Below are 23,011 nucleotides of genomic sequence, written 5' to 3' on the forward strand. Positions count from 1 at the left end.
TCTCTCTGAATTTAGAAACAAATTGTTAGTTCACAACTTCACATCCCAACAATGAATTAAACTCATAACATTCACATATTTGATCATTCAACAAATTTTTGGCGGTTGGGATTGGATTGGATTATGCGATAGAATTGGATCGTATTGGATTACAAGAAATCGGAGAGAATAACACTAATCCAGTGATGTGTTTGGTGCTATATTGGCCGGTTTGACACCTCTAGTGGAAGTAGAAGATGGTGGACCTTCTAAACGAATGTAGTCATACATGAGTCCATGGAAAGCGGCCAAAGGGCTGTTGCTAATTGGTTGTGTTAGAAACAGTGTATTGTTTCCTTCCACAAGCAATGTGGCTGGTATGTCTATGCTATACAGCCAGTAGAGGCCATGAATTCCATGCCTTAGAATTGTGTTGTCCTTTCCAATCACTCCTGTTGTAAACAGAGGAGGGTCTGCTTTCGGTTCATTTATCCGAATCTTCAACGAAAAAACAGAAAGAACCAAAGAATCAGATTAGGCTTTTGATTGTGCCGAAACAAAGAAGGGTAACTAGGCATTTTACCACCCGACCTGTAATTCTGCGATATTCGCTGTAGCGAGGGAGATTCGAAGTTTGAAGGTTCCACTCTGATTGACATTGTCTAGTTGAAACTTGATCTGCCAAGTAGTGCCTTCATATGTGTCATCATCTTTCTTCCTATTTATGAAAACTCTGTCAAATAGAATCAAACTCACACAAAAATTGGCACATTGGAAAAGTAAGGTCAAGGAAGGACGAAGAAGTGCACCTGGTAACCTGAGCGAAGAACCAATCTTTAGCATAGTCGCTGCTGCCAATAGTGTAAATTAAGTCTTGATGAGGATATAATTCTGCATATCTTTCCCATAACCCATACTGCCTAAACCTGCAAATGCAAGAAAATGATCCACATCTTATAATGTAGTGGAACATGTCTACACATTTGTACATGAGAAAAATGCCCTCTTGTCATTTTGTTTTTCTACATAAAATGGCGCTTATGTTTTCAAACTGCGAATATTCACCGTCTAGCAATATAAGCATTTGTAAACACATACTTTATTTCTAGCACCCATGTTGATCAATCCGAAATAAATTCGTCAAAGAATTGGGTGAGAGAGAGAGAGAGCTCAGATATATAACTGATGTCAAAGGTAACCTGTCAGGATGGTTAACATAAAGTTTATTGATATAGTTTGGATTAGGATCAGGGACATAGAATTCAGCTGCAGAACGATCAGGGATGCCAATTTCCCACAATGTTGGTCCATCTCTTGGAGGTTCATATACAAGCTCACCCACATCACTATCACAACCTGCTTAATTTAAATGCATTAATGTGTTAATCATATTGATAATAATCTTGAAGAGGAAACAATTAAAAAGGAAGAAAAATAATAGATGGACCTGCGGTTATGTTAATGGCTGCATCATATCGATAATCTCCAATGAAACCAGGAACCCATGCATAAAGATTATATTGGCCCTCACGTATATTCTTTATAGAGTAATAGCCATGCTCATCTGCCCTAGTCCAGAACTGGTAGCCCTGCCACAATGCAAACACTAAAAATGAAGAAGATTTGCCTAAATGATCTATTTTATGTACAGCGGGGACTTGTTTTGTTTCGTTTTTTGGGTTAGTGTGGAATTAATGCATTTCTTGCTTGGTAATAAAATGGACAAAATAATATCACCTTGCAATCTCTTTGAAAGGATCCAGCATCTCCTGGTGGTGCCAAGCCTACATAAGCACCCTTTCCCGGAATGCAATCTTCACTAACGTACCTAGACATGTATAGTATTTAGACGATAATGTAGTGGAAATTCAAAGTAATAATTTAGTAATTCAAGCGCAGTCAATCAAGTCCGTTCTAATACTAACAAACTAATTTGGGTGACAAGTAGTAGTTTTATTACAGAATGTCTCGAAATTAATAGTCGTAAAATCATTTGCTATATCTCTTATCATGTTTCTGATATGAGATTTTGTATTTTTCAACTCGCTCACTTATGTGGAATCACCACATAATAAACCTCAATTTCACGTCAATTTTACATTCTTCAACAACAGGAGAAAAGGTTGATTTGGTTAAGTACCTATCTCGAACCTGTATTCTACCACTAACATTACCCCGTTGATCCGACGGTGGAAACTCACTGGAAGCAGGGAAATCGTAAGGCCATTTTTGCACTTCTGTCATCATCTGGAGTACTCCAAAAGTAAAATACACTGTCCGTAAAAATGGGAAATGATTTGTTTAATATAAATACTTGGGGTTTTGTTTTAAAAATTAAACCTGGTGTTTTGCATCCTCCCAGAGTGGTGATGGATCATCATTTGCATTGGACGTAGCAGAATTAAGATAGATAAAAACAGGGCCAAAGACTTTCTTCCATGGCTCATCTGGTTTCAGCTTCAGCACCAAGTCCTCTCCCGAATAGTGAGCACTAAGAAACATCTGATTTTTTAATTATTTTTTTTCATTTTTTCATTTTGATCAGTATCACGGATAAATTAAAATGAGGAGAAAATTCATTTTCCACAGGTTAGTACGATTCAAGACAGTTTATTTGTAAAAGAAAAAAAAATGAAGTGTAACATAAATGATCCTAAGATATATATTTTTTTTCTAACCTTATGATTGAATAAATAAAAAGCGAATCAAGGAGTAAAACCAAGGGAACGAGTGCATAATGAGAAAATGAGACTCGAGAGCGTGAAAATCACTACCTATTATAATACCAAATTTTATGAACTTGAACTGAACAAAAAATTAAAGTAGAATTACGAGTATCAGCTCATAACATTTTAATACCAACTAATGAGTCACATACAATTGCTTAAATATTATAAATATATAAAATTAAGCTGCTAAAAAATATATATAAACAAATCAATTATTGCCACATCATTTCGAACTTCTGAAAAGTTATGAGTTGATGCCCTAGGATTTTTGGTTTTGAATATGATTATTATGGTAAAAGGAAGTTAATTTTACTCACAGCAAGACAATAGGGGCCAACATGGGAGGTGAGATTCTGTTTGAGGGGTCCACCAGATCGGAACTCATCACTGGGAGTTATTTGCCAGAACCCCACAGGCGGGTTCATACAAATCCAACCGTGGACCCGCAGGTTTTGGTTCTCGCTTGAGTACTCGTATTTGTCATCCACCTACAATTGTGTTCAGGAGACATAAAATTTTGTTATTCTAATTGTAATTCTAAGCTTTTATGAATTTGTGAAAAGTTATCATTTTAATGGTGATAAACGAAATTAAAATGATAAATATTTCAATTTTATAAGTTTGAAAATATATTTGTGATCCTTATTATACCAAAAGAATACATGTTTTAATTTCCAAATATACACAAAATTATCAAAATTTTAAGTTGCATGAAGCATGCCAATTATTTCAAAAAACCATAATAAAAAAAAGTATCATTTGGATTACAAGATATAAATATGGTAATGGACATAAAATTTATTAATTGGACTTTAGAAATATTAATTTCTTATAGAATTCATAAAATCCACATAAATATTTTGTTATTGAAGAAAATGAGGGATTTGAAATATCAGTTTTTTCTTTTGGCAAAAAAAAGAAAAAAAAGAAAGAGGTTTTTCTTGATTCTATTTTTTAGTAGAAGCAACTGGGGGAGCAGATGGGAGTTTACACAAATATTCATTGGGTGCCTGGGGGTTTTCGAACCTCTGCTCACATGAATGGAGGTGGAAAAACTCAACCAATTGAGTTATACCCACAGACATAGCTCTACTTTTCTTATATCCCTCGTTTTAAACCTTTTCATCCAATTGTAATGAGTATTTTCACTTTTACAGAGAGTGTATGAGAATATATTTGTGCTGTCTTGAAAAGGTGCATTAATTACCTCTCCCTTGAATTCTGGCTCTATCGGATTGACAAGAAGGACTGCCTCAGGTACGTCTAAGACTTTACTTCTCTCCTGCGATCGGTCATCAGGAAGGGGCATGTATCTTTGCCTGTTATCTGCTATGGCCATGTATTGAAACCTAATAATGATCAACCCACAAAAAATAAAATATATAATTAATCCCTAATTAAGTTGACACAAAGATGGAAAACAATGAAGAAGAAGAAGAAAGGTTTGGTTACTTTTCTTTTCTGAGCTTGAACACAATTCTGGTCTGGGGAAGGTTGAAAGGAGGCCATTCTTTTAAGTGATCATAGATGGCGTAGGAGTAGAAGCCTGACGAATTACGAAGCATAATAAACCTGAAAAAAAATCATGTTCTCAGTCTTGTTAGTGTCGATCGCAACAAAACAATGTTAACAATAATCGTAAAATACTTGGGATGTGTTATTAGCATTTCTAAATAGTCCTTTTGCACTCCTCGTTATTTTGCGAAAGAGAAATTGTACTGAGAAAAGTATATGACGACTATTTTGGAGTGTCGGCCAATTACAGCTTCCTTTATTCTCATTTCACAAAAAGTTTGACTCTTGCTTATTTTTCTTCTTGTTAAAAAGAAAATATATGGCCTTCAAACCTTTTGTCTATGTTTAAAGGGACAAGCTTGCCCTTTTGGGAGGGATTCCACTTTCTTGTGAACGAGACCTCTACTTGTTCATCGCTTTCCACTATAACCTCGAATTTTGTACCCTTAATCCTGCATTTTAGTACTTCTTGATTGGATAATACAAACAAAATATACTAATTAAGAAAACACCATAACATTGTTATAGTAAATAATTCAAAATTTTGATGAAAAGACAACTTAGAATCCGACATATCGCGATAAAGAATATTAAGTGAAAGGCCAAAAGTCACCTTTGGTCACTGTAGTTTGGCATTTCATCCATTTTTAATCATGTAGTTTCAATTTCGTCAATTTTGCCATTGTAGTTTCGTATTTGTAGCAATTCAAGGACATATTAGTATTTGTGTCAATTTCGTTAACGATGCAAGGGGCAATTTTGTCAACCCAAAACCCTTGAGCGTAAAAGTTTGTTTGAAATTCTCCCCACTTCATATTAGGGCTCGAAATTCAACCACTAATCCCAATTTTTGAAGAACCCTAAACCAAATGACCAATTTCAAGCCCTAATATAAAATTATGGGAGTTTCAAACAAGCTTTTATGCTCAAGGATTTTGGATTGACAAAATTGCCCATTGCATCGTCAAAGAAATTGACAGGAATATTAACTTGTCCTTGAATTGCTACAAATATGAAACTACATGGTCAAAATTGACGGAATTGAAACTACAGGGTCAAAAGTGGTTGAAGTGCCAAACTATATAGACCAAAAGTGACTTTTAGCCTAAGTGAAATATATAGCACAATGAGCACCAATAATAATTGTCGCTATTAGGATTAGCTAATAGCGCCACTTATAGTGCATTTTAGCCACCCCATCCTGTCCAACCAATGTCAATCACTCTACTCAAATGATTGAATGGTGGAAATTAAGAAAGTAACATACATTCATTTCTAGAATATGGTAAAAGAGAATGATTAAAAGTAGAGTAGTTTGACGTACACATCAAACGTTCCCGTTGTGCCCACACTTCCAGCTTCACTCCATACAAGGTCCCAATACCTTTAAAAATTCAAACTATCAGAATAGTGAACTCTTCTTTATTCTCTCCTTCAGCATTGACAAAAAACACGAAAGAAAGAAGGATTGCAAGTACCCTACCCTCTGTCAACTTCGTCACTAAGAACTTCAAGCAAATTGTCGATGCCATTATATTGTATTCTGGTAACAATTCCATCTGGTTTTGACAAGGTAACTTGGAGTATGCCATTATCCATAACTACCTATGTTACATGGCAAAAAAGGTTTAACACACTTATGAACCAATAACATTTTTAACCATTAACACTTTTTCTTTATTCTTCTTGTTTATTTGGACATATATAAAACAATAATTACAACAATACTGCCGAAAAAAGCTTATTAGGGTAAAAATAATAATTGGAAAAGGCATGTAACAACTATGACTCACTGCATGAGGTGTGACTATCGCTTGTATTAAAACATAAGTATTAAAAAAAAAAAAAAAAAAGAAGATGTGCTAGGGTCATTATAAATAAAATTAACATGATAGTAACTATCATAGTTTGCATGTGATAGTTATTCACAATCTCAATTTTTGTTTTCCATCTTGATAAGCCTTGACCGACCGAAGAGAATTCGTTCACTTCGCTTTTAACAATAAGAGCATGTTTGAGTGTGATTCTGGTAGAATTCATGAAAGCACTTTATTACAACCAAAAACACTTCCTTCGATTGCGTGGTCTTTTTACAAATAGAAACTATGGGCAATTACTTGTATGAATCTTGAACTACATATTAGGGTTTCAAAACTTCAAAGCATAGGTGTCATACGTAATAACAATTACATGCATCCAGGATCCAGCGAGACCATAAAAAAAAAAACCTAGAGCATATATAAGACTTACATGACGGTCCTGAATATCCAATTGCACCCTTTGAGATGACATAGTGAGGCCTCGCTAGCTATATTAGCGGAAGAAAATCTAAATGTGGCTTTTAAGGCAGCAATGTTGAATTTTTGTGGCTTGTATATATAAAGAATTCCTTATCTGCTACCACTTGGTTATTCTTCAACTTTAAAAGTAAGCCTTCTTTTCTTTTACTTCTCTCTGGCGTGTGATTCATTTCCAACTCAGTCGTGCAAGACTCGTTATGTGCAAAAAGCTAAAAGCACACCAACTAACCCCATTTTTAATCAATCATGAACAGTGTGTGATAATTTCTGTTCCTTCTTTTAGTTACAAATGAAGCAAAGCATAAGCTTTTCGGAAGTACAGATCGATATGTATTTTTTTTTCAAGTCTAACCTAAAAGGAAAGTGAGATTTCTCACACACACATCACTGAGATGTTATAGGGATTCGAATATGAAATCACTTATTTACACGTTAATATCATTTTTCACTTGGCTAGACTGTGTTCCTGGCTAGCTAGAGATTTGCAAACATCACCAAATATTCTTGATGCGTCTAATCTCAAGTTATAGGCAACTACTAATTAACTAATTGTTGAAGTTAATTTGGTGTTGCTTGGACAACCAGAAAGGGCCTTGTGTTGAGTGATTGAAGGAGCTGATCCTGGAGCTTGAGTTTTCTAGACTGCCTGGGAAGTCAAGCTAGCTATTTTTTAATTGACGTAGACTTCCATGTAGACAAATATATAATTAAAAATTCTCTACTTTTTAATAAAAAAATTAAAATTATATTAAAAATTAAAAATTCTCTCCTCTAAGCCCCATACCCAGCGAACCCAACAACTCCAGACACCAAAACAACCACCCAAGCCCCCCAAACTACCACCCAGCTCCTCCACTCACATCCCCAAATAACTGACCCAGGCCACCCATCCTAGCCATACAACTTGTTCCAGCCCAACCCCCATCACCTCTCCCCCCTTCTCTCTCTCTCTCCTCCCCAACACAGCCCAACCCTTAAATCCCCAAGTCCTGCAACTTTAGGCTTCGAGAATTTGGTCGCGTTTTGAAAATGGGCTATCGATTTTTTCAAGGGCGTGATTTTGATTCCTCCATATTATTCCAAATGGTTGGATCATTTAAAAAAAAATTAAATTTGGAGGTTGCTGCATTTGTTTCACAATCTGGAGTCTAGCCACTTGCAGATCTGGGTATGGGGCTTGGTGGTGGGGATATGGGTGTGTTAGCATAACTGGATCGAACCAGATGTAAGAGAGAGAGAGAGACAAAGAGGGGCTGAGAGATTTGAGGGGAGGAGGGAAAGGGGATGTGGCTGGGGCGGGGCTGCATGGAAAAGAGGGGTGGCGCTGGGCTGAGAGATGTCGGGTGTTCTGGAGGTGCGATGGGTCGTCGTCGACCTCGAAAACTAAGCAACGTCGTCGCGAACCCAAATGCCAAATCTGCCATATTTCTAACCTATGGCAGATATATATATCCTGCCAATTTCTCATACATTATTGCTGAAAGCAAAGGAAATGGAAGGGATGAAAGCATCGTCATCGTCAACCTCATCAAACACAGGCATGATCTCTCGCATGAAGAAAGATTGCTTGTTTTTCTCTGTTTCTTTGCAAGAGGGTTTTCGCAATCTTAAGGCCTTCTTCGTTGGTCAGGCTAAGAAGTTGACGGCAAGAAACGAGCAAGAAGCAACGGAAGCAGAGCTTCGCACAAGCAAAATGCAAGTTGAAGCTGCCGATGCAGCTGAGGAAACAAAAAAGAAACTCAGCAACAGCAAATCTGCGTAATTAATTAAATTCATGCTCTCACAACTAGTTTATATTTATATTGTTTGATTTCACTATTCTGATCTTTCACTTGGGAGTTTTATTTTTATTTTTATTTTCTCCAAGATATCAATTCTCTCAGAATTTAGAAACAAATTGTTAGTTCACAACTTCACATCCCAACAATGAATTAAACTCATAACATTCACATATTTGATTCAACAAATTTTTGGCGGTTGGGATTGGATTGGATTATGCGATAGAATTGGATCGTATTGGATTACAAGAAATCGGAGAGAATAACACTAATCCAGTGATGTGTTTGGTGCTATATTGGCCGGTTTGACACCTCTAGTGGAAGTAGAAGATGGTGGACCTTCTAAACGAATGTAGTCATACATGAGTCCATGGAAAGCGGCCAAAGGGCTGTTGCTAATTGGTTGTGTTAGAAACAGTGTATTGTTTCCTTCCACAAGCAATGTGGCTGGTATGTCTATGCTATACAGCCAGTAGAGGCCATGAATTCCATGCCTTAGAATTGTGTTGTCCTTTCCAATCACTCCTGTTGTAAACAGAGGAGGGTCTGCTTTCGGGTCATTTATCCGAATCTTCAATGGAAAAACAGAAAGAACCAAAGAATCAGATTAGGTTTTTGATATATCGACTGGTGCCGAAACAAAGAAGGGTAATTAGGCATTTTACCTGTAATTCTGCGATGTTCGCCGTAGCGAGGGAGATTCGAAGTTTGAAGGTTCCACTCTTATTGACATTGTCTAGTTGAAACTTGATCTGCCAAGTAGTGCCTTCATATGTGTCATCATCTTTCTTCCTATTTATGAAAACCCTGTCAAATAGAATCAAACTCACACAAAAATTGGCACATTGGAAAAGTAAGGTCAAGAAAGGACGAAGAAGTGCACCTGGTAACCTGAGCGAAGAACCAATCTTTAGCATAGTCACTGGTGCCAATAGTGTAAATTAAGTCTTGATGAGGATATAATTCTGCATATCTTTCCCATAACCCATACTGCCTAAACCTGCAAATGCAAGAAAATGATCAAGATCTTATAATCTAGTGGAACATGTCTACACATTTGTAGATGAGAAGAATGTCCTCTTGTCATTAATATTCACCGTCTAGCAATATAAGCATTTGTAAACACGTACTTTATTTCTAGCACCCATGTTAATTTTGATCAATTCGACATAAATTGGTCAAAGAATTGTGTGTGTGTGTGTGTGTGAGAGAGAGAGAGAGAGAGAGAGAGAGAGAGAGAGAGAGAGAGAGAGAGAGCTCATATATATAACGGAGGTCAAAGGTAACCTGTCAGGATGGTTGACATAAAGTTTATTGATATAGTTTGGATTAGGATCAGGAACATAGAATTTAGCTGCAGAACGATCAGGGATGCCAATTTCCCACAATGTTGGTCCATCTCTTGGAGGCTCATATACAAGCTCATGCACATCATTATCACAACCTGCTTAATTAAAATGCATTAATATGTTAATCATATTGATAATAATCTTGAAGAGGAAACAATTAAAAAGGAAGAAAAATAATAGATGGACCTGCGGTTATGTTAATGGCTGCATCATATCGATAATCTCCAATGAAACCAGGAACCCATGCATAAAGATTATATTGGCCCTCACGTATATTCTTTATAGAGTAATAGCCATGCTCATCTGCCCTAGTCCAGAACTGGTAGCCCTGCCACAATGCAAACACTAAAAATGAAGAAGATTTGCCTAAATGATCTATTTTATTTAAAATGGGGGACTTGTTTTGTTTTGTTTTCTGGGTTAGTGGAATTAATGCACTTCTTGCTTGGTAATAAAATGGACAAAATAATCTCACCTTGCAATCTCTTTGAAAGGATCCAGCATGTCCTGGTGGTGCCAAGCCTACATAAGCACCCTTTCCCGGAATGTAATCTTCACTAACGTACCTAGACATGTACAGTTTTTAGACAATAATGTAGTGGAAATTCAAGACGTGAATATCTCGCATTGAGTAATAATTTAGTAATTCGGGCGCAGTCAATCAAGTCCCTTCTAATACTAACAAACTAATTTGGGTGCAAAGCATGGCAAGTATGTGGTTTTATCACAGAATGTCTCAAAATTAATAGTTGCAAAATCATTTACTATATTTCTTATCATGTTTTTTATATGAGATTTTATATTTTTAAACACGCTCAATAAACCTCAATTTCACTACACAATAAACCTCAATTTCACGTCAATTCTACATTCTTCAACAACAAGACGCAAGTAGAAGCAAACAATTCAATGTTATAAGGTTTGGACATACGGCAGAAAATAGACAGAGAAAAGTTTGATTTGGTTAAGTACCTATCTCGAACCTGTATTCTACCTCTAACATTACCCCGTTGATCCGACGGTGGAAACTCACTGGAAGCAGGGAAATCGTAAGGCCATTTTTGCACTTCTGTCATCATCTGGAGTCCAAAAGTAAAACACATTGTTCATAAAAAAATGGGAAATTAGTGGTTTAATATAAATCTTGTAGATGGGTTTTTTGTTTTAAAAATTAAACCTGGTGTTTTGCATCCTCCCAGAGTGGTGATGGATCATCATTTGCATTGGACGTAAGAGAATTAAGATAGATGAAAACAGGGCCAAAGACTTTCTTCCATGGCTCATCTGGTTTCAGCTTCAGCACCAGGTCCTCTCCCGAATAGTGAGCACTAAGAAACATCTGATTTTTTTATTTTATTTTTCCACAGGTTAGTACAGTTCAAGATAGTTTATTTGAAAAAGAAAAAAATAAAGTGTAACATAGATGATCCTAAGATAGTTTGTTCTAACCTTAGGATTGAATAAATAAAAAGCAAATCAAGAGCAAAATCGAGGGAACGAGTGCATAACAAGAAAATGAGAGGGGTGAAAATCACTACATATTATAATACCAAATTTCATGAACTTGAACTTAACAAAAAAATAAAGCAGAATTACGGGTATCAGCTCGTATCGCAACATTTTAATACCAACTGATGAGTCATATAATATGACAGTTGCTTAAGAATTGTAAATACTTGAAATTAAATTGCTAAAAAATATGTATAAATAAATAAATTATTGCCACATCATTTTGAACTTCTGAAAAGTTATGAGTTGATGCCCTAGGATTATTGGTTTTGAATAAATGATTATGGTAAAAAGGAAGTTAATTTTACTCACAGCAAGACAAGTGGGGCCAACATGGGAGGTGAGATTCTGTTTGAGGGGTCCACCAGATCGGAACTCATCACTGGGAGTTATTTGCCAGAACCCCACAGGCGGATCCATACAAATCCAACCGTGGACCCGCAGGTTTTGGTTCTCGCTTGAGTATTCGTATTTGTCATCCACCTACAATTGTATTTAGGAGCCACAAAATTTTGTTATTCTAATTGTAATTCTAAGCTTTTATGAATTTGTGAAAAGTTATCATTTTTTGGCCAAAAGAATAAATGTTTTAATTTCCAAATATACACAAAATTATCAAAATTTTAAGTTGCATGCATCATGTCAATTATTTCAAAAAAAAAAAAACATAAAAAATAATATCATTTGGATTAGAAGATTTAAAATTTGGTAATGGACATAAAATTTATTAATTGGACTTTAGAAATATTAATTTCTTATAGAATTCATAAAATCCACATAAATATTTTGTTATTGAAGAAAATGAGGGATTTGAAATATCAGTTTTTCCTTTTGCCCCAAAAAAAGGTTTTTCTTGACTTTATTTTTAAGTACAAGCAACTGGAGAGGGGGGAGGGGGAGGGAGGTTTACACAAATAATCATTGGGTGCATGGAGGTTTTGAACCTCTGCCCATGCCACATGAGTGGAGATGGAAAAACTCAACCAACTGAGTTATACCCCACTGGCCAGAAAAACTTGTATAAAACGGGGATAACACTGTTTTGCTATCCCCGGCCAATCACAATCTACAACGTGGAAAAGTTATCACGCGTGACATATTGTGATTGGCTGAAAATAGCAAAATAGTGTTATCCCCGTTTCATGTAAGTGTTTCTCTTGGCATAGCTCTACTTTTCTTATATTATCAAATCTATATATGATTCTTACAAGAAATTAACATCTTATGATGATAGCCAATTAAAAATTCCAAATATCCCTCGTTTTAAACCTTTTCATGGAATTGTAATGAGTATTTTCACTTTGACAGAGAGGGTATGAGAATTTATTTGTGCTGTTTTGTAAGGTGCATTAATTACCTCTCCCTTGAATTCTGGCTCTATCGGATTGACAAGAAGGACTGCCTCAGGTACGTCTAAGACTTTACTTCTCTCCTGCGATCGGTCATCAGGAAGGGGCATGTATCTTTGCCTGTTATCTGCTATGGCCATGTATTGAAACCTAATAATGATCAACCCAAAAAATATAAAACATATAATTAATCCCTAATTAAGTTGACACAAAGATGGAAAACAATGAAGAAGAAGAAGAAAGGTTTGGTTACTTTTCTTTTCTGAGCTTGAACACAATTCTGGTCTGGGGAAGGTTGAAAGGAGGCCATTCTTTTAAGTGATCATAGATGGCGTAGGAGTAGAAGCCTGACGAATTACGAAGCATAATAAACCTGAAAAAATCATGTTCTAAGTCTTGTTAGTGTCGATCACAACAGAACACTGTTAACAATAATTGTAAAATACATGGGATGTGTTATTAGCATTTCGAAATAGTCCTTTTGCAAAAGAGAAACTGTACTGAGAAAAGTGTAAAACGACTATTTTGGAGTGTCGGCCAAATATTACAGCTTCCTTTATTCTCATTTCACAAAAAGTTTGACTCTTGCTTATTTTTCTTCTTGTTAAAAAGAAAATATATGGCCTTCAAACCTTTTGTCTATGTTTAGAGGGACAAGCTTGCCCTTTTGAGAGGGATTCCACTTTCTTGTGAACGAGACCTCTACTTGTTCATCGCTTTCCACTATAACCTCGAATTCTGTACCCTTAATCCTGCATATTAGTAATTCTTGATTGGATAATACAAACAAAATATACTAATTAAGAAAACACCATAATATTGTCATAGTAAATAATTCAAAATTTGGCCTTCTTGGCCCCATCTCACCAAAAAAGAAAAAAGAAAAATCAAAATTTTGATGAAAGGACAACTTAGAATCCCAATGGGCAAAATGAGGTGGCTAAATGAAATGATTGAGCGGTGGAAATTAAGAAAGTAACATACATTCATTTCTAGAATATGGTAAAAGAGAATGATTAAAAGTAAAGTAGTTTGACGTACACATCAAACGTTCCTGTTGTGCCCACACTTCCAGCTTCACTCCATACAAGGTCCCAATACCTTTAAAAGGTTCAAACATTGAAAAAAAAACGAAAGAAAGAAGAATTGCAAGTAGTCACGAGGAGAAGTATAGGTACCCTACCCTCTGTTAACTTCTTCATTGAGAACTTCAAGCAAATTGTCGATGCCATTATATTGTATTCTGGTAACAATTCCATCTGGTTTTGACAAGGTAACTTGGAGTATGCCGTTATCCATAACTACCTATGTACATGGCAAAAAAGGTTAAACACACTTATGAAACCAATAACATTTTTAACCATTTAAGAGAATTCATTCACTTCGCTTTTAACAATATAAGAGCATGTTTGAGTGTGATTCTGGAAGAATTGAAAACACTTTATATTACAACCAAAAACACTTCCTTCGATTGCGTGGTCTTTTTTGGATAGAAGCTATGGGGAATTACTTGTATGAATCTTGAACTACATATATTAGGGTTTCAAAACTTCAAAGCACATGGTTGTCATACATAATAACAATTACATGCATCCGGGATCCAGCGAGACCATAAAAAAACCTAGAGCATTATAAGACTTACATGATGGTCCTGAATATCCAATTGCACCCTTTGAGATGACATAGTGAGGCCTCGCTAGCTATATTAGCAGAATAAAATCTAAATGTGGCTTTTGAGGCAGCAATATTGAATTTTTGTGGCTTGTATATATAAAGAATTTATTATCTGCTACCACTTGGTTTTTCTTCAACTTAAAAAGTAAGCCTTCCTTCTTTTACTTCTCTCTGGCGTGGGATTCATTTCCAAGTCGTGCACGACTCGTTATGTGCCAAAAGGTCAACCAACCCCATTTTTAATCAATCATGAATAGTGTGTGATATATCTGTTCCTTCTTTTAGTTACAAATGAAGGAAAGCATAAGCTTTTTGGACGTACATATCGATATGTATTTTTTTTTAAGTCTAACCTACAAGGAGAGTGAGATTTCTCACACACACACCACTAAGATGTCATGAGGATTCGAATGTGAAATCATTGATTTACACGTCAATGTCCTTTTCCACTTGGCTGGACTGTCCTAGCTAGCTAGAGATAGAGATATATAGTTTGATGATCCAATGTGATATTTGGAAACACACAACTAAATATTCTTGATGTGTCTAATCTCAAGTTATAGGCAACTACTAATTAACTAATTATTGTTGAAATTAATTTGGTGTTGCTTGGACAACCAGAAAGGGCCTAGTGTTGAGTGATTGAAGGAGCTGATCCTGGAGCTTTTGATAGCTTTCTAGACTGCCTGGGAAGTCAAAAGCTAGCCAAACTATCATTTTTTATTTTTTATTTCGCTCAGAAATACAAAGTACACCCCGGACTATTATTATTACCACAACCCCAATTATCAAAAGTTTGCAAAAGATTTATACACAAGGAAAAATTAGAGAATCACTTTGGATAAATTATTTCCACTCGTTGTAACTCTTGATTAACAAGTCACTTTTTTGAAAGGGTGTGGAACCACCATTACAAATATGATGAGATACGGTCATCATAAACATGTAACTCTTTCCTTTCATATAACTGAAGAAACGTTATTGACACGATACTAACAAGTATACCACTTGTATTCGGTTCCCCCCTCTATCAATATCGTTTCTATAAAAATAAAAAATAAAGTATACCACACACTTAATGGGAGGAAAATGATCCTGACATCTTTCTTTTTTAAGAACAAAAAAATTGCAAAAGAATGCAAAAACCATTTGACTGTTTGCCATGCCGCTACTCTGTATGAACTAAAGATGAGTTATTAGCTGCAAAAAGGAGAAAAATTGTGTTAATGGCTCTGGTTGGGAAAAACCAGTAGATAACAATGGAACAACAAACAACTGCCATATTGTCCATACTACCCTTTTCAAATGCGGTATTTACAATCCAGTCAGCTAATGAGAATGAGTAGGAGGAAGAAAGCTCCAATGTCCCAGGATAATAACCCTGTGCTTCCCACAACATATCACAAACATCCTGCAAGCTCTGCTTCTCAAAAACTCCATCAGATGCAGCCACCAATACGTATCTTTGTTGGCAAAAGACTGCACTTGCAGATGTTATTAGTCTTATACAAGTTACTTGCAGTGGCGAATCCACAATTTGAAAGCTAACTGGGCAAAACTTACATATATACTAAATATAAATAAACATTAAAAAAGATACACCTCATCACAAATAAATACAAAAAAAAATATCAAACAAGAGAGTTAAAAGAGAGTATATATGATCGGAATATTGCAATGTAGTCTTATTAATCTACGAGTTTGAAATGAAGAATTTTGAGATTAAATAATAATTTATGTTGATGATATGATAATTAATGGGAATGACAAAGAGGAAATTTCTAGACTCCAATAGTATTTGGCAATTGAGTTTGACATGAAGAATCTTGATGGACTCAAGTATTTTTTAGGTATTGACGTGGCCCAATCAAAGTAAGGTATAGTTTTTTTTTTTTTCTTTTCTCAAATGAAGAATGTTTTGGACCTGTTGAAAAAACATGGATGCTTGATTGCAAGCATGCTAACACTCCAATTGTTCGTAATCAATTGGAAGATTAATTTACTTGTCACATACTCAACCAGACATTGCTTATTATGTTAGTGTTTTCAATCAGTTCATGCATTGTCCAAGTGAAGATCATATGACTGCGGTACTTCGAATTCTTCGATATTTGAAATTGGTGCCAGGGAAAGGGCTTATGTTTTCTAAGAATGATAATTTAAATATTGATGGGTATATAGATGTAGATCGGGCAGGAAGTACTATTGACAAGAGATCTACATTAGGTTATTTCACCTTTGTGGGAGGTAATTTGATTACTTGGAGAAGTAAGAAGCATAAAGTGGTTACTCTGTCTACTGCGGAAGCTGAGTTTATAGGGATGACCAAAGAAATTTGTGAACTCCTTTGGTTAAAAAAGTTCCTTACATAGCTTAGTTATGTACCGGCGTATGGGATGAACTTGTTTTGTGATAAGTAGGGGTGGGCGCTGTCTGCTCTGGTCCGATTTTCACCTCACACCAAAATTGGAACTAGTACTATTCAACTGGTGCGGTTCAGTCCCATTTCTGTGAAAACAATTATGAAATCGGTCAGTCTAGTTTAAACTGGTTTCGGTGCAATTTCTGGTTTTAGATCGGATTTTTTTATTTATTTATATATTTTTCAAATTTTTTTTTTTTTTTTTATAAGTTCCAACTAAAATTTATTTTTTGGGCTTAAAAGTTCACAAATGACTCAATTTCATGCAAAGAGAGATGATTGGGCCTAGAAAATAGAGGTGCTTTGAAGTTGGGCTTGGGGAAATATTAGTTATGGGATCAGAAATTTAGCATTGGACTTAAATAATTTTTTTTTAACAATAGAAAAATGCATAGCCGGGCCGGTCCGATTTTGTAAGGTGTGAAACCGGCATCGAAACTGGTTTGAACCAGTCTAGTCCGGTTCACTGCCAATTTGTTAACTTTTTAGTCAACATGAGTTTTTTCTAGTTTTTTTTCCGTCCAGTGTGGCTCGGTATTCCGGTTTTCCTGTCTCGATGCCCACCCCTAGTGATAACAAGGTTGTAATAGATATTGCACATAATCTAGTTCAACATGATCACACAAAGCATGTTAAAGTGAATCGACATTTTATCAAGAAAAAGCTCAAGGCAAAAAGATTCAATTTCTGTTTGTTAAATCAGAAGATCAATTAGCAGATATATTGACAAAGACAGTTTCTAGTATAGCATTCCACAAATCACTAGACAAGTTGGGCATTAGTGACATCTATGAACCAACTTGAGGGGGAGTGTTGGCGTGAGCATGAGTTAATTAATTTGTTTCCTTTTTTTTATTTATTTCTGATTTCCTACTGTAAATAAAATTAGGAGTTCTAGTTTGACTTGGCCTCCAAGGCATGTTGTATTATATATATGGTCTCCTACAAGGAGAAGAATACATAGAAAATTCTCACAATTACTCTCGCATATTTTAGCAGAGGTCATCCACCTTTTAAATAAATAGAAAAATTGCAACAATCTTCTCATGCACAAACTGACTTAAGCGTCAGAATTTCTGCAAGTATTCCTTTCTCCTCACTCATCATTGTCAAAAGCTAACTAATCAACGTTTACTTAAAATGATATGAGCACCATATTGAGGTTGAAGGATGGTTAGTAACGCAGGAGCATGAGCATAGGATGGAGAGAGATCAAAGGTAAAGTGTTGCAGAATCAATGACAAGGCCAATTTTGCTTCCAGCATAGCAAAGTTTTGTCCAATGCAAATCCTTGGACCGGCGCCAAAAGGAAAGAATGCAAATTGGTTCCTTGTTGCCTTTGAAACTCCTTCTGAAAACCTCTCTGGCTTGAACTCATCTGCATCCTCACCCCACAATTCTTTGTTATGGTGAACAAGCAGTATGTGTAAGGAGACATCAACTCCAGCCGGTAATGAAAACTTTCCAAGCTGTGTTTTCCTTCGAAGGGTTCGTGGAAGCTCAATACCTGGCGGGTATAATCGAAGAACTTCAAGTAAAACCATGGTCACCTGAGACATTTTATATGGTCAAGGTCTCTAAATAAAACTACATATGCAGCAAAAGAATTTACTACAAAAATATATACTTACAACTTTTAGTTGGCTTAGGGCATCAAAGGTTGGTGGGTTGCTTCCAAAGGCTTGCAAGACCTCTTCTCTTGCACGAGCTTGCCAATTTTGGTTTTGACTTAGCAAAACAATTGCCCAAACAAGCAGCGTAGAAGTGGTCTCTTGGCCAGCGAAGTAAAACAACTTACACTCCTCAATTACATCTTCAACACTCATTCCAGTGTTTCTCTTGTTCCCATGTTCTCGAATTTCCTTCAAGTTGGACTCCAAAAGTATACCTAACAAGTCATGATTACTGGCTTCACCCATCTTAATTGCCTCTTCTCTTTTATTTATAATACCCCTGAGCAACACTCTTATTTCTTTATTGATTTCCTTCATCCTCTTGTTATGCTTGGTTGGTAGAAACGGAATGTGAACACTTTGGATGGCTGCTGCATAATTTTTTGTTTGTTGCTGAAGTAGCTGAAATATTTTTCTTCCCTCTTGATAGCTACTTCCAAATGCAGCCCGAGAAATCACATCGGCAGACATATTTAGAAGACATGGCCACACATCCAACTCACATGAACCTTCTTTGGACACCAACCTCTCCCACTCGTTAATCATCTCGCTACAGCTTTGGTAAAATGTTGGTAACATACCCTATACCAAACGAGAGGAAAAATTAAAAAAAAATTATAAACATTAATTTTGGAAAAATGAAAATGTAAATGAATGTTGGTGAGTACCTTTAGCTTCTCTAAATGGAATGCTGGGTTGATAATCTTTCTGTGTTTAGCCCATTTCTCATCTACAGTGGATCCAAGGCCCTGTACTAGCAAGTCGATAATAGGGTTTGCTACTGTCCTCTGAATATTTTCATGTTTGTTGAATATTTCTTTCAAATCTTCTGGATTCATGATGTTCACTTTTGGTATGGGGCCCACCCAAACAAAAGAATTCATACCTGTATTTTTTTGGTTTTAAAAAAAAGGGTTAAATACTTTTTTGGTCATAGGGTTTCACACGAAAATTCAATTTGGTCATTGATAAAAAAATTTAGCCAAATTAGCCACTGTGTTTCTTAAAGTTTACAATTTACAGACATTTTGTTATCTTCCATTAACAAATTGAGGTAAATATTGGGTTGAAATCAAAATTGTGACGTATAAGGAAAAATAAAAAAGCCAAATCAAATTAAAATGAAATCAACAACTTAACAACATATTTTGGTGCTCTATCACCTTGATTTACATCTCCTTGCCATCAGAAGTCACAATATGGTTCTCACTCAATCGATTCAGGTTTCAATATAGCATCCAATCTATGACCTTATACCTCACAATTTCAATTTCAACCCAAGTTTCCCCCCAATTTTTATAACCCTAATAGCACAACATACCCTAACTAGTTGAGTTAGAGGAAGAACACTGAATGTGCTTCCTAAAAAAATAAAAATAAAAATTGCACCTCCAAATTGAATTTTCGTATGCAACCCAATGACCAAAAATTGTATTTAACCCAAAAAAAACTATCCAAGTTAAAACTTATAAAGAAGATTACACACCATACAACATATACATACATGGATAGGTAGAAAGGTGATAGGAATTAATGTAAAAGTATTTGGCATACCGTAAGTGTTCACAGTTTGATGGACAAATGGCATGACCCGTGGCGCTATATCATGGGAGGTGGAGAGTTTCATGGGTTTGGATTGTGCTTGTCGCAGCATCATTGAGCTATCCTTGGTGTCTCCAAACAAAAGCCTGTAAGAATTGCCTGTAAAGCCTTGTTCCCTCAAGTATCTTTCTAGTTTTTTGGGCCTCAACCACACCCAATTCAGCACCCTCCATGCCCATGCAATCACTATGCTTACGCAAACAACACTTAGTACTGCAACCCAACTGGCCATTGATACCTCCCTTTGTGCTAAAACGTGTGCTTGAGATTTCTGAGAGAAAAAGAGAAAAATAGAGATGGGTTTCTAGAGAAGAACTTGTTTGATGGGATGGAAACTGATGGACACCGGATTTTAAACAAGAAGTAATATTTGCCAGAAGAAAAAAAGAAAAGAAAAAGGAAACAATTTTAAGAGATTCCATTTGAATGATGGTATTAATCCAAACGTATGGATTTAGATGGCATTATAAGGTAAAATTGTTTTTTTATTGTATAACAGTCAATGTATATACATCAAGAGTTGAATAAGAAAGAAATAAGAAAACAAGTGAATTTAAAATGATTCTTTGAATATAGTCATTTCATATTCATTTTAATTATACGGTATCTAATTATTTCAAATGCATTCAATCTAATATGGAAAAAGTTAATTAATATGGAAATTTAGCATATCCATTTTAATCATATTCATTTTATAGCAAATTTAGCCTAGTTGTCAAATCCAAATCCCCCCTTCATCCAAATGCAACTTACTTAATATGGAAAAAGTTCAAGAAGGAAAAGAGTGAAACCACAAAAAATAAGAGGGATGTATTTGTTTTTTGCTACTCTACATTTCCCATATTTGCAGGTTTTTTTTCTAGTGACCTTAGGTATAAAAGGAATAAAACCAAAAAGAAAAAGAAAGAAATTCAACAAAAGGAATTCTCTTCTGCATTTACCATATTAATCAAATTGGTTAGGCTACAAATGGGCTCGGTACATTAATTCAGAACCACACAAAGCCTCATTTAGTTTCATGTTTGGCAAAATGTCCCTCAATAGATAACAAAAGTTAGAATAATTTGACAAATCGAAAACCAAAGGGGCAAAAGTGACCCACTTAAAACAACATGGAACTTAGTGGTAAAAGTTGTAAACCACAGGAACCAAAAATGACTTTTTCCCTTTCAAAAAGGGTTTATGAAGTTTGGGGTTTGGGAAGAATCAGAGATGGGGCCTATTGGGTGTTTTGAAATAGTTAAATTTTACATTTAAATTAATTGTTATTAACTAAATATTAAATATTTTTTATTGATCATCTCTCCCGGAGCAGTATCTCTCAATGCTGTTATTGATTTTACCAATGATCCTGCTCGGTGTCTACACTTACTGATTTTTGTCCAAATCCAGTTATTAAAACCCTTTTCATAGATCATCTCTCCGGGAGCAGTATCTCTCAATGCTGCAAAGAGCCCAGGTATTTTATTTTAGTTCTTCAAGTGATGTTGTTGGGTACTGGTACCCTCTAATTTATGTTATTATTAACTTTTGATTAAAGTTTTGTGGCTACAGCTATAGAGGTTATTGACTATCCATGCTTGTCCATAAAAATGTTCTTTCTGATTTTGGATGAGGTAATCTGAATCAAATTTATGTACAGAATTACATAATTATAGAACTTGTGTTTCTTGACCTTGGTTTTCTTTCATTTTTTTAGGTAAAATCAACTGTCACTGATCCTGGCCAAAGTCACATGTCTGCGGTTGCCATACCCAATGGTTTGCCCACTACTGTTGCCCTGACACTAAATGAGGGCTCATCTCCAATGAGCATGGATTTTCATCCCACTTGGCAGACTCTTCTTCTATGTTTAAGTAATGAGAAACTATGTTCTTTTTTTTCTTTTTTTCTCTACCATAGTTTATAAATTTCCTGTCTTTTTAGGATGATCGTGTGCAGTAACTGCTTTTGATAGTTCACTCATGAATCCTGCTAATGTGATTCTTCAGTTGGAACCTGTGTTGGAGACAAAGGACCATGGGATGTTAGTTCAGGGGAAAAGTTGCTTTCAAGAAATTTTAGAGTCTGGAATCTTGATGCAGGCCCGATGGCCTTAAAGGTGCGTCTGCTTCTGGATTATGCACTACTCTTTCAACCTTACTGATATGATCCGAAATTTGAACCAATGTCAACTATTTCAGGAAGCTCTGGTCAAAGATTCATATGTATCTGTTAATCGTATCCGATAGAGTCCTGATGGTTCTATATTTGGTGAGAATGTTCTCATACTTAAATGGTATGGAGTTGCTGATTTTCATTTCTTGTAGTTCATATTCACTGCCGTCGTGTTCTTCATTGAACAGGGGTTACATATGCAAAGCGCATTGTGCAATTATATTCTTATAATGGAGGCAACAACAATTGGAAGTAAGTTATGAAAAAGAACACATAAATTCTCAAGGAAACTGCAACTTATAAGTATGTGACCTATAAACCTAACCCATCATTTTTCTTACGTAGATTGATGCTCACTTGGGAAGTGTAAATGATTTTGGCATTCTTTTCCCCTAACCCATCATAGTGCTGATGTTCGAAGGTTCAACTTATATGGCCTGCACTGCAACTGCCATCTTTTATTTCCTGATTGATATCTTTGGGTGAATATAGTAATGTTAGTTTTGATTGAGATCATGTAGGCTTTTTTTCATGTGGGATCCGCCAAGGAGGGAAACAATCAGAGTCACGAGCGACCAAGGTTCAACTTTGATATTAAGAGAGATTACATGAGCCGCAACTAAACCAACATCTTCCATTGCAAAAACGCGATGAAGTGAACATTGAACTCCTATCAAAGACTTTTTTGATATTTATTTTGTTCGAACTACACCAATATAAGAAATCCAGGCCTTAGGTAGAAAATATTAAAGTTCGAACTTACGCCCTCATCTTGGAAGGACTTGTTCCATCAGCACCACCAATAATTGAAATGCTCTTGATCTTGACATCTGATGTAATTGTATCAGAAATAAATGAACAAAATATAACTCAATCAGAATGTAATGTAACGACATCAGAGATAACTTCATCTAGAATGGTAGGTTTTAATAAAATTTCTCAAGATGCAACACTAATGTTTCAAAAATAAGTACA

At 35.6% G+C, this 23,011-nt stretch overlaps 3 protein-coding genes across 6 annotated transcripts; all 3 read right to left on the bottom strand.

The window, feature by feature from the left end:
• Positions 1-121: 121 nt before the first annotated feature.
• LOC110772092 (uncharacterized) lies at positions 122-6,573 on the bottom strand. Of its 3 annotated transcripts, none has more exons than XM_021976483.2 (15): positions 6,474-6,573; positions 5,707-5,828; positions 5,548-5,607; positions 4,556-4,675; positions 4,161-4,280; positions 3,916-4,057; positions 3,026-3,196; positions 2,320-2,481; positions 2,120-2,226; positions 1,717-1,807; positions 1,427-1,568; positions 1,179-1,335; positions 789-905; positions 571-697; positions 122-477 (listed from the first exon to the last, which is right to left on the bottom strand). In XM_021976483.2, the coding sequence occupies exons 1-15, from the start codon at positions 6,513-6,515 to the stop codon at positions 175-177; spliced, it is 1,983 nt and encodes a 660-aa protein (XP_021832175.2). In that variant the 5' UTR covers positions 6,516-6,573; the 3' UTR covers positions 122-174. The 3 variants fall into 3 exon arrangements, with proteins under 3 accessions (XP_021832175.2, XP_088103332.1, XP_088103333.1); XM_088247206.1 differs by having other exon boundaries at positions 5,707-5,824; positions 6,474-6,569; XM_088247207.1 differs by lacking the exon at positions 4,556-4,675.
• Positions 6,574-8,516: 1,943 nt separating this feature from the next.
• On the bottom strand, positions 8,517-14,295 carry LOC110747233 (uncharacterized). Of its 2 annotated transcripts, none has more exons than XM_088246005.1 (15): positions 14,151-14,295; positions 13,692-13,813; positions 13,550-13,609; positions 13,141-13,260; positions 12,762-12,881; positions 12,517-12,658; positions 11,472-11,642; positions 10,828-10,989; positions 10,623-10,729; positions 10,126-10,216; positions 9,837-9,978; positions 9,589-9,745; positions 9,185-9,301; positions 8,967-9,093; positions 8,517-8,872 (listed from the first exon to the last, which is right to left on the bottom strand). In XM_088246005.1, exons 1-15 carry the CDS (start codon positions 14,190-14,192, stop codon positions 8,570-8,572), a joined length of 1,983 nt encoding a protein of 660 aa, XP_088102131.1. In that variant the 5' UTR covers positions 14,193-14,295; the 3' UTR covers positions 8,517-8,569. The 2 variants fall into 2 exon arrangements, with proteins under 2 accessions (XP_088102131.1, XP_088102129.1); XM_088246003.1 differs by having other exon boundaries at positions 8,967-9,108.
• Positions 14,296-17,650: 3,355 nt separating this feature from the next.
• On the bottom strand, positions 17,651-20,114 carry LOC110772094 (cytochrome P450 CYP72A219-like). Its single transcript, XM_021976485.2, has 4 exons — positions 19,832-20,114; positions 18,946-19,163; positions 18,236-18,859; positions 17,651-18,154 (listed from the first exon to the last, which is right to left on the bottom strand). The coding sequence occupies exons 1-4, from the start codon at positions 20,109-20,111 to the stop codon at positions 17,729-17,731; spliced, it is 1,548 nt and encodes a 515-aa protein (XP_021832177.1). The 5' UTR covers positions 20,112-20,114; the 3' UTR covers positions 17,651-17,728.
• Between the last annotated feature and the right edge of the window lie 2,897 nt (positions 20,115-23,011).

This window comes from Prunus avium, chromosome 1 (genome assembly GCF_965620075.1).
Source record: "Prunus avium chromosome 1, drPruAviu1.hap1.1, whole genome shotgun sequence".
NCBI lineage: Eukaryota > Viridiplantae > Streptophyta > Magnoliopsida > Rosales > Rosaceae > Prunus > Prunus avium.

Excerpts from the sequence above, each read along its gene's own strand:
- LOC110772094 (XM_021976485.2), bottom strand. The coding sequence starts at position 20,111 with ATGGCCAGTTGGGTTGCAGTACTAAGTGTTGTTTGCGTAAGCATAGTG. Across the intron at positions 18,860-18,945 it reads TCCATTTAGAGAAGCTAAAG|GGTATGTTACCAACATTTTA; the intron begins GTACTCACCAAC and ends CGTTTGGTATAG. Across the intron at positions 18,155-18,235 it reads CCCTAAGCCAACTAAAAGTT|GTGACCATGGTTTTACTTGA; the intron begins GTAAGTATATAT and ends AAAATGTCTCAG.
- LOC110747233 (XM_088246003.1), bottom strand. The coding sequence starts at position 14,192 with ATGTCATCTCAAAGGGTGCAATTGGATATTCAGGACCATCAT. Across the intron at positions 13,261-13,549 it reads ACAACAGGAACGTTTGATGT|GATTAAGGGTACAGAATTCG; the intron begins GTACGTCAAACT and ends ACTAATATGCAG. Across the intron at positions 11,643-12,516 it reads AGCCAGAATTCAAGGGAGAG|GTGGATGACAAATACGAATA; the intron begins GTAATTAATGCA and ends ATACAATTGTAG.
- LOC110772092 (XM_021976483.2), bottom strand. The coding sequence starts at position 6,515 with ATGTCATCTCAAAGGGTGCAATTGGATATTCAGGACCGTCAT. Across the intron at positions 5,608-5,706 it reads AGTGACGAAGTTGACAGAGG|GTATTGGGACCTTGTATGGA; the intron begins GTAGGGTACTTG and ends GAATTTTTAAAG. Across the intron at positions 478-570 it reads CGAATATCGCAGAATTACAG|ATTCGGATAAATGAACCGAA; the intron begins GTCGGGTGGTAA and ends TTTTCGTTGAAG.